Source organism: Aulonocara sp. 'chitande type north' Nkhata Bay, linkage group LG5, assembly GCF_057382095.1.
Source record: "Aulonocara sp. 'chitande type north' Nkhata Bay isolate Kocher_YH1m ecotype deep benthic linkage group LG5, A_spYH_male_GT1.1, whole genome shotgun sequence".
NCBI lineage: Eukaryota > Metazoa > Chordata > Actinopteri > Cichliformes > Cichlidae > Aulonocara > Aulonocara sp. 'chitande type north' Nkhata Bay.
This window is the reverse complement of record NC_141348.1, coordinates 14,477,159-14,492,652: the sequence shown is the minus strand read 5'-3', so window position 1 is coordinate 14,492,652 and position 15,494 is coordinate 14,477,159. Positions and strand designations below refer to the sequence as shown.

Below are 15,494 nucleotides of genomic sequence, written 5' to 3'. Positions count from 1 at the left end.
ATGTGGGGGGGGGGGGGGGGGGGGGGGGGGGGGGGGGGGGGCTGGTTGACCTTTTGACCTTTACATTTTCATTAATATCGTTAAAACAGAGGCAGCACAAACGACAGTTTTAGCAGCACCAAGCAGCACAAACATAGCACAGTTGATTGACACCAGTTTTGTTTGATTCCATTAATGTGGGGGGGCTGGTTGACCTCTGATGACCTCTAGAAATCAGCTGTATAGAAAGTCAAGTCAAGTCAAAGTCAAAGTCAACTTTATTGTCAATTCTGCCACATGTACAGGACATACAGAGAATAGAAACTTCGTTACTCTCAATCCCTAGATAAAATAGAAAATGAACATTTAAATATAAGAGTGATTAAAAATGCAAGTAAAATATTTTAAAGTAAAAAAAATTAAATAATATAATACAATTTTACATATAACAAGAAAGCTATACAATATACAATATAAGGGTAAATGACATTGAGTGCAAACCAGGCAGAGTAGTGCAAATAGGCAAATAGTGCAAATGGAGATTTGGTAATGTACGGTATGAGATAGTGTAACACAAAGTCTTATGAGGTAATGGCAGTCCAATGCTCCACAAAGTGACTGGTAACTGGTGCAGGCCAGTGAGTGAGTCAGAGTGTGTGTGTGTGTGTGAGTGTGTGTGACAGAGAACATTTACTATGTAGTAAAAGTAAAGGTTTGAGAGTAGGATGAGCAAGTATTTTTTTTGCATGGCTTCTAAAAGTGAGTCTGTAAGTTTGTCACTCAATGCAAACTGCCAAAATGGAGTTTACAGGCAGAAAATAAAATATATACAATACACAGACTGGTGATCTGTCCCTATTGTAGTTGGGACAGACTCCAGTCACCACCTTCCTAATCTAGAATTGGATAAGTGGAGGAAAATCAATGGATGGATGGATGGATACCAAGACAGTCCTGACTCATAGGTCAAGTACAGGCAGATGCTTCATCCAATTAAGATCTGTGGAATTTGGATGCCAGGTCAACAGCTTGAACTTTTTGTTTTGTAACTCAAGCCAATCCTAAGATGTTTTTGTGACAGTACCTACTCCAGGACATTGTCCTGCTGGGTCAGACTGCTTCCAGTGCTGGGGGGAGGGGGTCTGCTTGTTCTGGAACAAACAAAAATAACATCCACATAAACACCAAAATCCAATGGTTCAAGAAAGTTTCTGGCAAGATTATCAGTGTTACAGACTTCACCTGTCAGTGGTTTAACATTTTGCCTAGAGCGGTGTTCACTGCAGTGGAAGTTTATATAAACTATGCTGTCTGAAGTGGTGACATAATTAAGAGGTCACAGAGGAATGTGATATCCTCGGCAGGGGAAGAAATTTGATCTTAAAGGTTTGATAATGTTGCCAATCAATAGAGGGAAGACCCCCAAAAAGAGACCAATGACTCATTCAAAGGACCTGTAACCACCAACTGTAAAGTAGATCTGATGAGTAGTTAGCAAGATAAGGGATGAAGAGACAGATAGAAAAACCTTTTCCATAAGTCTGATTAATCCTTCTTGGTGAAAAATAATTGTGCCAGAAAAAAGGAGTACTGAGGGTGAGATGCATGCACTGACCTCTTGGAAGTCCCTGTAGATCAGATTATATGGTTCACAAACACACTGCCCTTACACTAGGATGTAATGAGATGATCCTTGCCAAGTCTGGTAATGCGATAGTAATCTGTGTATTAGCTATTGGGTAGGGTATGTTGTTATCGGAATGCAAGGAAAGCTTTAAATCCTGTCCTTTAGCCAATTATGTTGAGCCTCAGCAATCATCAAAGTTCCTATAAATGCCGCTGTTAACTCTGCTTCAGACAGACGAGCATCTCAGATATAAGACGGAGGGAAAAATGAAATCTCTGAGTACTATTTGAAATTAGATGCAGTTTATTTGAAGTCTTTTAAACTGTTTTTTTTTTATATTTTAGATATAGATTTTGATCGCAAACTCCATCTAAGAAAATGAGAGGAAATCATCCCACTGAGTTCCCAGATGACTTCTGGATCCCCGTCCCTCTGGACACCAACAATATCACAGCCTTCAGCCCATACCTGGTTCCCCAGGACCATTTAGGAAGCCCGATGATCTTTTATTCCATGTCAGCATTTATGTTCTTCTTGTGGGTGGCCGGCACAATCATCAATGTCCTCACTATCGCATGTACTGTCCAATACAAGAAGCTCCGGTCTCATCTAAACTACATCCTGGTGAACCTGGCTGTTGCGAACCTCCTCGTCTCCTCTGTGGGCTCTTTCACCTGCTTCATCTGTTTTGCTTTTAAATACATGTTCCCTGGTCCAATTGCATGCAAGATTGAAGGATTTACAGCAACTCTTGGTGGTAAGGAGCATAATTATAGACTTTGTTAAGTAAGAAAAAAGGATTACATCATGCATCATATTATTACACTCGAATTAAAATGATGCGTGTGAGAGATTTGACCTATGCCAGTTTTTGTCAACCAAAGCGCTCTCAATAGGGATTTTTTTAAAAATCTGAACTGCAATAATAATAATGATAATAATAATAAGCTATTTGTTTTTCACATGACACATAAAATACATATTGTGTCCTTATTTGTAGGAGAAATAGAGCTATCAGTGTACTGGTGCCAGTATCATTGCATACCGTATGGTACTATATAAAGCTAACTTTATTTTGAACATCAAAATGTTCTTTTTTTCAAAGAATACCACATAAGGCACTGTTGTTGTTAAAGAAGTTGTTGGTTATGTGGTTATGTGAGCCAATATATAAAAAGCAGCTGCTGTTTCTAAATATTAACGTAGTTATCGTTATCTTTGTCCTCTTGCAGGTATGGTTAGCTTGTGGTCTCTTGCTGTGGTAGCATTTGAAAGATGGTTGGTTGTGTGCAAGCCACTTGGGAACTTTGCCTTCAAGTCCAGCCACGCTATAGCATGCTGTGGATTGACTTGGGTCTGCGGTCTGAGCGCTGCACTTCCACCTCTGTTTGGATGGAGCAGGTGAGTACATATAGATTAAGCACTTTATAATTAATTTGCTCTAACCTTGATGTAAATGGTTCTCTTAGGACTAATAACATATGTATACATATACCACAGCGGAAAATAATTGTTTCTCTTTCTAGGTATATCCCAGAGGGCATGCAGTGTTCCTGTGGCCCAGACTGGTACACAACAGGCAACAAGTTTAACAATGAAACCTACGTGATGTTCCTCTTCTGCTTCTGCTTTGCTGTCCCTTTCTCCACCATCGTCTTCTGCTACTCACAGCTGCTGTTCATGCTGAAAGCGGTAGGCAATATGACATTGGTTAGCAATTGTCGTATCCTATGTTTAGGGTGATTGTGTTGTGTTTAGTTTTGTTTATTAAAAGGAAATACTAGAAGGCAAAACAAACCAGGGAAGGGGTGGGAATGAAGGAAAAAATATATTTTTATACTTACAATTTTCCAGTCTGATGCTGATTCTGACAAATGATCTGTCTCAAAAGGCAGTAAAGGCCCAAGCAGAGTCTGCCTCTACCCAGAAGGCAGAGAAGGAAGTGACCAGGATGGTGGTGATTATGGTGCTGGGCTTTCTGGTGTGCTGGATGCCATATGCCTCCTTTGCCATCTGGGTTGTGAATAACCGTGGGCAGCCATTCGACCTGAGACTGGCCACCATTCCTTCCTGTTTCTCAAAGGCCTCCACAGTCTACAACCCAGTCATTTACATCCTCCTCAATAAGCAGGTAAAAATCTTTGGCAGCTCAAAGTGAAATAAATTTAACTTAGCCTAAATTTGAATCCATTTCACTAAACTGAAGCTTTGCTTAGTTTAAGCAGGGTAACAAACATGGATCATCAGCTTTGTGTTTTGTTTTGTTTTTATTTGAGCTTGTGACTGAGTCGGCCACGGACGCCCCCTAATGGTGGCTGTTAGAAAATACAAAAGGGTTGACCCATCCTCCAAGACAAAATCTGACAGACAGTTGAGCCTAAATAAACATGGAACAAAAAGAAGACACTCATTTATTGTCAATTTTCATGAAAATGTAAAAAAAAAAAACATCAAGAGGGAGTAAATAATAAGTTACTACCCTCCAATCACGCTGACTTTTGTTGTGCCAGCTTTTGCTTTTATCCATCACTGCTGGTAACATGCTAATGCTGCACTGAGTGGTGGTCTGTGAGTCCCCTCCATCTCCCCTGAGACACTTTAATGTGACTAAGATGGCTTTTTACAAGGACTACTAAAAAGATTAACAAGAAGTGACCAAAACCTTTCTCTTTGTTCTCTTTTAGTTCCGCTCGTGTATAAGGCAGATGCTGGGAATGAGCGGAGGTGACGATGAAGAGTCATCAAGTCAATCCACCACTGAAGTCTCTAAAGTTGCACCTGCATAGGTTACTCGTGCCCAATTTGGACAGCTCGCATACTGAACATAGCACAGAAATGCTAATAATGTGACAAACGTATTTTTGCTATTGTTACAGATACATAGTTTTATGCAGTAAAAATGTTTAACAAAAAGGAAATAAATTTAATTGATGAAGCAACTATTTGTGTCTTTAAAAGGCTCATCACTGCACATAATGATGGACATGATACTAAAGCATACCTTTTTAGCATTATATTTTATTTTAACAATCTTGTTTTGTTTAGTTTTTAGTTGTTTTTTTTTTCCAGTATAACATTCAGGTCATGAAAACCCATATTAGGTTTCAGAAATACTTACAGTATGATAGAAATATGTGTAAATATGTTTGATAAGTTGTGCTGCAGTTATTATAGGAAGCCCGAAATAATATATTTGTTTATCTTTTTAATGTGTAGTGGTGTAGTGCAAGAGAAAACCAATAAACTGGACACAATGTTGCTGCTTGTATTTAGGCAAGGCAAGGCAAGTTTATTTGTATAGCACAATTCAACAACAAGGTGATTCAAAGTGCTTTACAGAGACATTAGAAACAAGAACAAATAAAAAGCATGATTTAAAATTGATTAAAACAAGCAAATAAACTAACTAACTAATTAACAAACAAACAAACAAACAAAACAGTATATAAAATCAAAACAGATAAAATCAGAACAGTAGATAAAATTTACAACATTTACTGCTCCTGGATCAGCTCATCACATAGATGGGCTCGTGGGATCAACAGGATATACTTGAGGTAAAAGGAAAATCCACAAATGCACATCAATGTTACTGAAGTGAAGGAAATGGTTCTAGTTTCGCACTTTAGTTTAGTCTTTCATGGTGTACTCTTTATGCAGAAACACAAACACATGCACACACCTAGCAAGCCTGTAAAAGTTATTGAGTGAAGACAAGTACAGCAGAAACACACTCCTGTAAACATTCACATTGAAATGGAAGTGGGAAAAGAAAAGAAAAAAGCTTTAACAATGATGCAAACCAACCTCACTCTTCTGATTTATTCACAGCTCATGGATTTGTTTCATAGCTTCTATTTATAGATGCTCAGAAAGCAGCATTTATCTCCAAGTCCTTGTTAATATTTGAAACCCTGCATCAATCACAGCTAAATATGGTAAAGAAAATGGTTACATTTATTTTCAGGACATTTGTATGCAATTCAAACATAATGCAAAAGCCACATTACAGTTTTCAGTAAGTGTTTAATATTATTGAGTCTGCTGAGGAAACACCCACTTTGTGTGTTAAATTTAAATATAATTGTTAATTTGCTACTGTGCTGCAAAAGGTGAGGATCTGCAGCATTTGGCCTACAGATAGTGTCATAATTAATGACCTTTCACAGCAGTCCCAATAGAGATTAACAGAGAACCCATTAATCCCATTGCAGCACTATTGGCTTACAATTCACCTAGAGTGTACTTGTAAGATGGTCTTTATTGATTATGAACGAATGGGGATGAGACACAAAAGATCAACTTTTATCTTTGTAAAATAAAAATACAAAACGGTTTTTCTTGCAGAGAAAGCCCTTTTCCTCATAAAATGGTAGATTTCTTCAAATTCATGCTGATGGGGAAGCAATCAGAGGACACTGTGCCTCTGAGGCATCCACCTCCATACCATAATCATAACAAATGTTCGATTAGATCAAAACATGCAGTTTCTTATATGTACCTACACATGCATATAAGAAACTCTATATTCCAGATGATTGTGATGGTTGAAGGTCAAATCTTTCAGGCAGCTGCAGCCAAATATTCTCTGTTTTTGCTTGCTTGAAATCAAAATATTAACTGATGTAAGGGGGTTTGTTGACCTCACAGTGACTCATATCAGGGATTTTCTGCAACTGAAAGCACAAACAAATCTAAAAATGGAACTATAACTACTCCTTTGGTGCTTTTTAAAAAAAAAAAAAAAATCAAAAACCTAAAGGAAAATTGCAAGTTACATTTTGGATCTATAACTCTGTTAACCCTTTGCAAAAAAACAGTCCTTGCCAAAATACTAAAAACTAAGATTACTGAGAAACATTGTTGCTAAGAAGTGAAAGTCACACAATCACACATCATACTAATATTTCTGGAATTGATCTCATTTTTTTGCACATCTGTACAGCAGGAGAGAAGGAGTAAAAACTTTGATCATCAAATCCTCCTCAAACACAGATTTGAAATAAATCAGAATTATCTGGTGTGAAGTAAACACAAGAAAGTAAAGATTGGCAAAGATGGAGCTGGTTCACGTCACACCAGTGGAGCAATTTGCAGTCATTTCCTGTCACTGCAAGTTAATGACTGGAAATTACCTAAGACAGTGAATGAATAAACCAGACCTCTTAGTGACTATGGTCATGGAGATACCAGTCGATAGTCGGGAGCAGATCTGAGTTCTGCTAGTAGTGAACTTTTGACAAACACGAATAGTTCAGAACTAGCGGAATTCCAGACCTACCCTCGAAACATCTCGCTGTGACGTGGGAAAAACAGCCAGAGTAAAACAAAACCAAAAAGCCCTTTACCTAGCATCATCTCTACCTCTCAGGTGATATGTAAATTTACATTAAGAGATAGATCCCTACTTAACTTCACATTTTAGAAATGTCTTTGTTTAACCCACTGTTGCTTCCTAATCTAAGGTGGAAAATTTTAGCAAGTGCTAACATGAAGAGAGACACAGTTGGAAATACAAAAGTAGAAAAATATAAAGAAAATTTACAACTCCCTCCAGTTTTGGGGTCCATCCTTTTCCTGGTGTAAAGTCCTTGTCCGAGGAAGGGTTCTTATCAAATCTGCATGTCTGCTACCTGTGCAAGAAGTGGACTCAACAAAACTGCAGAGTTAGGGATTAAGGTAAACCACTACAGCAGCTTTGAGGACCCTTAGCTTTCCCCTGAAATGAACCGCTGTTCCGGAGAGATTAAAGTGTTTACGGAGCGAGCATGCCAAAAGTAATTACTCTGTGTTAATGTGTTTTGTGGAGGAACCTGAGTTGTCCGTATAATCTGCTTTGGCCTGCTTGGAGATGAGAAATCTTCGCTCACTTTTCACTGTGTCAAATAGGTTAGACATTCACGGCTAAGACAGGAGAAGGTGGTGCAACACAGCTGCTGTCCTTGCAACGTCCTCAGCTAGGAACACTGGTGCAGTGCTGCTATCATATAATGTTACAGTTATGGTAATGTTTGTAGCCAGTGAAAGATCCACAATGAAACTGTGCAGATGAGGAATTTCTTTCAGAATCAGATATTTGAAACCTGACAGCTACTTTGTGATTTACAGCCAAGGAGCTGAGTCACACTTATATTTAGTGCATTACAATGAGTCCCCTCGGAGACAACAGGCTTTGGAAAATAAGTTAAACAGCCCATTAACAACAGAAATGAACTATTAACCTACTGCGCTGACCTGTTACCTCAATTGTGTTTTGGAACAGTTAATACTGACACATCCTCCTCAGTCAGTGGCAAATCCGGACTTTCGGGAGCATACCCGGTGGGTCACTTAAAGCGTCGGATTGGTTTTGCAGTCGTAAACAAAACATTCTTATCAAATTTAACAATGATCACATTAGTTAACCTGCTCTAAAAGTAGGCTACATGTTCCACTTTCTGTGGCTGTGACAGTGTGGCCTCTGGGTGGCACTAGTCAGGGAATTCCCTCCACCCAAATCGTTATACTTAGTTTGGCCGAAGCAGCTCAGCTTTAGTCTTTTTAGGTCATAGACTGTATAAAAAAGATTAACATAGTGTACGACTCTGAAAGTTGAAAGCAGTTCATGATTCCTTAAACCTGCTCTAATGACTAAAACTGTCGTCTGCTACCCGAGTTTATGATCTCTGTTGCGAGTGAATGCAGTGTGATTTAAATGTTGTAAATTATGCTCCGTGTTATAGTCAAGAAAGACCACAGAGCAGCATTTGTTTTAAGGAATAATTGTTGCAGCTTCATAACATTGTTGCTGCCACTGAAAATTACATTTTATTCAGCTTTAAATGTGCATGATGGTCAGCTTGATGAATAATACTAAATAGCAACTTTAAATATGATTCAGGACTGAGACCTCATCTGTAATCCTAAATATTAATCTATTAATGCTTTGCTAGCAACACACAGTGTTTTTGTAGCTGTGTTATCTGGAACCTTTATCTTATACTTGTTTTAGCTAACATTAGCTAAGATGTTAATATCTTTGACTCAAACTCCAAAAAACAAAAGTCAATCTATATTTAATTAATTCTTGCAGTCATTGTCTGTCTAACCCAAGGACACCTAATACTGTGTTGGCTCCCCAGAGGAAAACATAGTATTTACTTTGCTAGGCCTTAGATGTAGCTGTTGGGTTGAGCTTAGGGGACTGACTCAGACATTTGACTATCGGTCTGAAGGAGCTCATGTTTGTTTTGCTGTATATATTGCTTGTTATTATCCATGTTTACACTGAGACATTGCCACATCGCCATTTGACTCAGCAGCTAAATCATCAATAAACAGCAGTTTCCCAGTTCCCCTGCATGCTAATTTCACAGCACTGCCTTCAAAATGGTTGAAAAGTAATGGGAAACGCTTTTCTTCCCACGTCCCATAGTTCTGCTCATTGTTCATCTTGGTTTTAATCAGTTCAAAGAATCTTGTTTTGTACCTACGCATGTTTTTTTCTGTTTACTTGAAATTTTTTTACATTCATTAAGTCATGTCTTGATTCTAGATTTACTAACGTCCCACCTTTTATCTCATTAGTCATTAAAAAAAATCATAACTATGGTATGTAACAGTTTCTGTTAAGAAATCTCTGGTAGCCTACTGGTTTTCACTTGTAACACTTTGAATATTAGATCAATGGCCACAGATGCATTAGGTTCTCCGAAGGCTTACACAGATCCTCCAGTGCTTTTTCCTATATCAATTTAATCACATAATTAAGTAGCTACAGGAATTATCATCCAGTTGTCACATAATTGCATGAGTTATTGTTAACGTGTGAAGTTGGATTTCATAAACAGCGACTTAGAACAGATCTCCCAGATACACACTATCCTGCAGAATAGTGCATCAGACAGAGGACAGAGGACAGAGGGACTTTAGACAGATTGCGTTCAGTGCTCTTTGTCAAAAATGTGAAAAAACAATTGAATTTGCAACTCATGAAAAGATTTAAAAACACTCTCACGCAGTCTTGTACCATAAAATTACTACCAGCTTTTCAATTATCAGGCTTTCCCATAACCAAATGAAGTCTTCAATAGCCACCCTCACAGATCCATCATGAAGTGACTCATCTTGAATGAGCTAGTTCTAAATTTTATCATTTAATTTGTTTATTGTTTAAGTTACTTATTAGCCTAAAGACAATCATTCAAACAACCAGTTTCATGAGGCTTGCTCATAATGCTCATAAGTACAAAAAGTGTTCCTCCCTTTGCTTGCCACTTGCCATAAGGGCTATGACGTGTGTTGCAGGGTCAAAGGACTGTCAAAGAATCCGATGAACCCTCTATCCGGAGGGATTAAATGTGTCTTACTTCCCTCACAGGTCAACAACTGAAACCTGCACTATTATAGGACCGCGGATCTCCACTTCTCCACTAAAGCTGCTCTGAGAGTGCTATGCAAATCAGGGCTGACACATATACCTGTTAGGATCACAGTAGCATAAATATTAAATATTGCAAAGTGTCTGGATTTGACACCTCTCTGTATTCAAAAGTATAAGAAAGTAAACATTTTCTTTATAGGTTTAATGGTGATTTGAGAGATATATGCACTTTTATGTTTCTACTTTTCATTTCTACATGGTTATAAACCAAATGAGCCACTAGAGAACTCAGTGTGGAAAAATTAGGACACAAAACTGGCATTTATTTGTTGGTCAAAGATCTTGAAACTAATCCTTATCTGAAGTCAGTGGACGGAAATCCACTTTCAAACAAGATTATTCTAGCATTTTGTCTTAACCTCATTAGTTGATTGTTTTAATTACAGTTCAGGGTTATTGCTTTGCCACTGTGCTGCACTGCCAATAGGCACATCACAGCTATAATTTGATTGTGACCTAATCCAATCATGGGTTTGTGAAGCATAGGTATAAAAGCAAAAGTCAGATCTGTAGCACCAAGCAGCCAAGGAGGTAGCAAGTGACAAGAAAGGCTAACAGCTCAGGACCTCCTTCTAAGAACAGAATGGCAGAAGAGTGGGGAAAACAAAGTTTTGCTGCAAGGCGGTATAATGAAGATTCAACCAGGGGATCAGCCTTCGTTTACACAAACAGCAATAACACCAGAGGTACGGTACCACAGTATTATTCTCTCATGAATTGACCGGCATAGGAGCTTGTAACAAAATAACAAAAGAAAAGATTGCTGTTTGACTTGCTAGAGCTGGATTCAAAATCAGTCTTTTAGTCTTGAAACAATAATGTCTACTAATGATGCTGTATGCAGTTGGGTGTGCATTTTTAAGAGTAACTGAAAACTGTTTTCGACCAGTGTTTGGTGGCATTCTTATTATAGTATTGTTACATCTTATTGGTAACAATCCTTTTTATGCATCCAGTTTGGTAACAAAGATCTGGGCTGTTTTTAAAAAAAAATAAACACCCAGAGGCTCTTTTCATATAAAGATACTTATTTTAACTGTAATCTGATTCAAATCTAATGAAGTAGTTTGGACTGTTGTATGTCAAAATGGTGAATGATACCAGCACATAAGTAGTGCTGTGGTGCTGTTAGTGATTCTGTTAGTGATCTTTTCACAAGTACAAGTACACGTACAAGTACAAGTACTCTCACTTGTTGAGCTGCCATGCAAGGTCTGCCATCAGCAGCAACTTGGGTACAGGCTCTTTCTCCAAGAAAATCTCCCACACAAAGGGGGTCGAACCACGGACTTGAATCTGCTGCCTAAGCCATTTGAAAAGACACACAAACTGTTAGAACCACAGTTAGTGCAATGGAGAGAGGTTGTGCAAAAACATGAGATGCCAAATTGTTTTTTCTTTTTTTCTTTTTTTTTTTAGATCCCTTTGAGGGTCCCAATTACCACATCGCACCTCGATGGATTTACAATCTTGCAACACTCTGGATGTTTGTCGTGGTGGTCTTATCAGTCTTCACCAACGGTCTCGTCTTAGTGGCCACAATGAAGTTTAAGAAACTGCGTCACCCTCTAAACTGGATCTTGGTCAATCTAGCCATTGCTGATCTGGGAGAGACTGTTTTTGCCAGCACCATCAGTGTATGCAACCAATTTTTTGGCTACTTCATTCTAGGACACCCAATGTGTATCTTTGAGGGCTATGTTGTCTCAGTTTGTGGTAAGTGGCCACCGTTTTGTTATTTATTTTTTTATTTTTATATTAAATGTAAAAGTATTTGAAGACAGGATTATGTCAAATGTAAGGCTGCAGGCTAAATAAACTTACTGAGTATCCTGCTTCTTTACACAGGTATTACTGCTCTTTGGTCCCTGACAATCATCTCCTGGGAAAGATGGATAGTTGTGTGCAAACCTTTTGGAAATGTCAAATTTGATGCCAAATGGGCCACAGCTGGAATTGTCTTCTCCTGGGTCTGGGCTGCAGTTTGGTGTGCTCCTCCCATATTTGGATGGAGCAGGTAAACTACTCTGCTGCTTCTTTTAATGTCACAGATGCATACAAAGGCAGAGTCTTTTAAATATAAACTAGAGACTAAACATTTTCTTGCTTTAGGTACTGGCCTCATGGACTGAAGACTTCCTGTGGACCTGATGTGTTCAGTGGAAGTGAAGACCCTGGAGTACAGTCCTACATGATTGTTCTCATGCTTACTTGCTGTATCCTCCCCCTGGCTATCATCATCCTGTGCTACCTTGCTGTGTGGATGGCCATCCGTGCTGTATGCTACTTTAATTTGATTTTTATAATTTTCAGTTCAGAGATGTGAGAATAGAAGATTTGATCTCACATTCTTGATTTTTCACCACAGGTTGCCATGCAGCAGAAGGAGTCAGAGTCAACCCAGAAGGCTGAGAGGGAAGTCTCCAGGATGGTCGTTGTCATGATCGTGGCTTTTTGTGTCTGCTGGGGACCTTACACCTTCTTTGCCTGCTTTGCCGCAGCCAACCCTGGATATGCCTTCCACCCTCTGGCTGCTGCTATGCCTGCATACTTTGCCAAGAGCGCTACTATCTACAACCCAATCATCTATGTCTTCATGAACAGACAGGTGGGCTCAATATTAACACAAAGGTAAATTTACCCTGTCAAATCTGTTTTAGTTTTTAACATGCTTTTATTTTATTCCTTCCCAATCAGTTCCGCACATGCATCATGCAGCTCTTTGGCAAACAAGTGGATGATGGCTCCGAAGTCTCCACATCAAAGACTGAGGTCTCCTCTGTGGCTCCCGCATAAATATCCATGTTCTCCATTTTGGGAAAAAAAAGATAAATGTTTTGATTTGTACAGTAAATATTTATTGTTTCCTTTTTTCTTTCTTTTTTTTAGTAAATATAGCTTTCTCTGGCAAATAAAAAAGAAAAAAAATACACATAAAGCAAATGAATCATTATATTACTTGTCTTTTTTCAAATGTAAATAAAAATATCAAGCATATTTCAAGCTGTAGTGCTGGTGTATTTTATAACTACTAGTGTAGCAATTGTTTGACCACTATTGCTATTTTCACTAGTGTTATTTGGTATTAAGCAGGAGACCTTACAAACATTTGTGTCTTGAAATGCTGTAGCACAAACCTTCACATTTACTATACACTGCCAAAAGCACTTGACTGAATCAGGGAGTCAAAGATTTCCTCATCTTTATTTTCCACCTGGGATGTAACTTCACTCAAAGACGGGAAACCACTCCTCTTATCTTTAGCAGAATGGCCAACTTTTTGAGGATTGGTTGTTGGTTTTCTTCAACTGTCGCTGGAAGAAGAAGAACCAAACAAAACTTAATCACATACTATATATATGTGTTACAGCTCCAAATTAATGGTTCTTAAAAAATGTTAATGAAACAGCAGCAAGGCTAATTCTTAAATTTGTAAGAGATTTACTGGAATCAAAGGTTATTCATCATAATGTTAGAACTCAGAAAATGAAGCTAAATAAATAACTGAGGATCAACTAATTCTAAATGTATAGCAGTGAGCTAGTGTCAGATTTCCTTCTTACACGCCCATGTAAAGTTAAACATTTGCGTGACTATGCCTGAAAAAGTTTATACCAAGAAAAAAAAAAAGGTTTTTCAATATCTGTCAATTACACGTGCACACAAATCTGATAAAAATAAATACTAGATGTGACATTAAGATGAAGCTATTCACAAGAGAGTAATATTTGGTACACAGATGCAGAACAAAATCACATTTTGCTCACCTAGTTAAGGAAGTTCACACTAACAGCTTGTCTACATTCACATTAAAAACAAAAAGTGGAAAAGTTAACATCTTTAGAGTCATCCAGGAGCCTTTCACCTCCTCCTCTCCTACATGGAGTTCTTAACTAATGTTGACCTGTGAGGCAAGTGGACTTGAGGAGTGCACTGATTAAACCATTATGCCAGCTTTGGTAAATCTCACCCTTTCTCTCAAGCGAACTGTCAATCCGGAGAGATTAAAAGGTTCCAGAGCAAACTTGCCAGACGTGAAGGGTTACGGAGTAAACAGGTCAGACATCAGATGCCAACGTGAGGCGTTCCTGCTAATCTGATTTGTGAGGATGTGAGAAATTGTCACCTTCATTATCACGGCACTCACACTACCAGAACATCAAGAAACAGCTGCAAGAGCAACAGTGTCCTCTGATGCCTTGGGTAAAATCTGAACATGCTAAAACAAATACAAATGTGGCATTTAACATGTTATACTATATTAAACACCTGATCCAAAGTCTGGCACAGGACTGTACCCTTTAATGCTACAGATGTTGGGAGAATGGGACTGCCACCAACAGTGGGTGACGACAGGAAATCGTGAGGGTCATACAAAATGACACAGCATGGATGACAGAAATCATATATGCAGGAATAAATAACAATTTTGTGTTTCAACTCATTGTAGGGTGTCTTCCTCTCTCATGTTTATTAAAATAATTGCCAACATAGGACAGTATTGCCAGGAGTTGATACAGTTGGTACATTTTTAGTCCCTTTAAAGCATGACTCAGCAGTACAGACAACACTAACTGAGTAAAAAAAAGTAAATAACCGATTTATAACCAGAAATGAGAGTAAAGGAAATTAGGAACTACTTACTGAACAGTTTGAATTGCAACAGCCAACCTCATTAAAGAGTAGAGCAACTTCACAAAGAAAGGCATTAGCAAATATTCTGCATTGGAAAAGAAGTAATAAAGTATTACTAAAGTAATACAATGTCTGACTGTGTTTAGTTCAGGTTTAAAAATGGCTTATAACATTGTTAATCTTCAGGTGTACACCTTAAAGCCTCACATTCTGTTGTCAGGAGAATAAGACTACAATGTTCTCGAGAGCTTACAAAACACGACACAGTGGATTACGTTTTTTTTTCTTTTTTAAAAAAAATATTGTTGATGCTCCCAAACTGCTAGTTTAAATCAAGAGTGAACTTAACTGTTTTCATTTAACATGCTAATGTTTTAATTAAAATTACTCTTCCTTTCTTTAACAAAACCGTATTCAGAATTTAATGGTAATTTTCACTTATACTTTGCATATAAAACAAGGTTAATATTAACATGTTTCACGTACCACTACTCTCTACTCCACTGATTCAATTCAGGGTCATGCTGAGGCTGGAGACTGTCCCAGGTGGGTGAGAGGCAGGGTGCACGCCGTAGGCTGCAATGATAACATGCATTTAATCATGCAAGTCTTTTTATTAAATATGATTATGGATGGACTGCCACTGATAATGCTTTTATTTTATTTTATTTATTTTATTTATTTTAAGACAGATTGCGAACTCAGAGTTCTTTGCATGCGCCACCTTTCTCAGCTTCAATAGTCGTCCTCTTTGAAATCAGGCCATTTCTGGGGTTAAGATTGCAAGAGTTTGTTTTGATAACTTGAAAATATCATTATTAGCTATAATAG

The 15,494-nt window shown here is 38.1% G+C and overlaps 2 protein-coding genes across 2 annotated transcripts; both read left to right on the top strand.

The window, feature by feature from the left end:
* The first annotated feature begins 1,825 nt into the window (after positions 1 to 1,825).
* Positions 1,826 to 4,546, top strand: LOC147330002 (blue-sensitive opsin). Its single transcript, XM_086291499.1, has 5 exons — positions 1,826 to 2,363; positions 2,839 to 3,007; positions 3,133 to 3,298; positions 3,498 to 3,737; positions 4,291 to 4,546. Exons 1-5 carry the CDS (start codon positions 1,985 to 1,987, stop codon positions 4,390 to 4,392), a joined length of 1,056 nt encoding a protein of 351 aa, XP_086147625.1. The 5' UTR covers positions 1,826 to 1,984; the 3' UTR covers positions 4,393 to 4,546.
* Positions 4,547 to 10,556: 6,010 nt separating this feature from the next.
* LOC147330001 (red-sensitive opsin) lies at positions 10,557 to 13,025 on the top strand. Its single transcript, XM_086291498.1, has 6 exons — positions 10,557 to 10,714; positions 11,448 to 11,744; positions 11,877 to 12,045; positions 12,141 to 12,306; positions 12,397 to 12,636; positions 12,726 to 13,025. The coding sequence occupies exons 1-6, from the start codon at positions 10,612 to 10,614 to the stop codon at positions 12,822 to 12,824; spliced, it is 1,074 nt and encodes a 357-aa protein (XP_086147624.1). The 5' UTR covers positions 10,557 to 10,611; the 3' UTR covers positions 12,825 to 13,025.
* Positions 13,026 to 15,494: the final 2,469 nt, after the last annotated feature.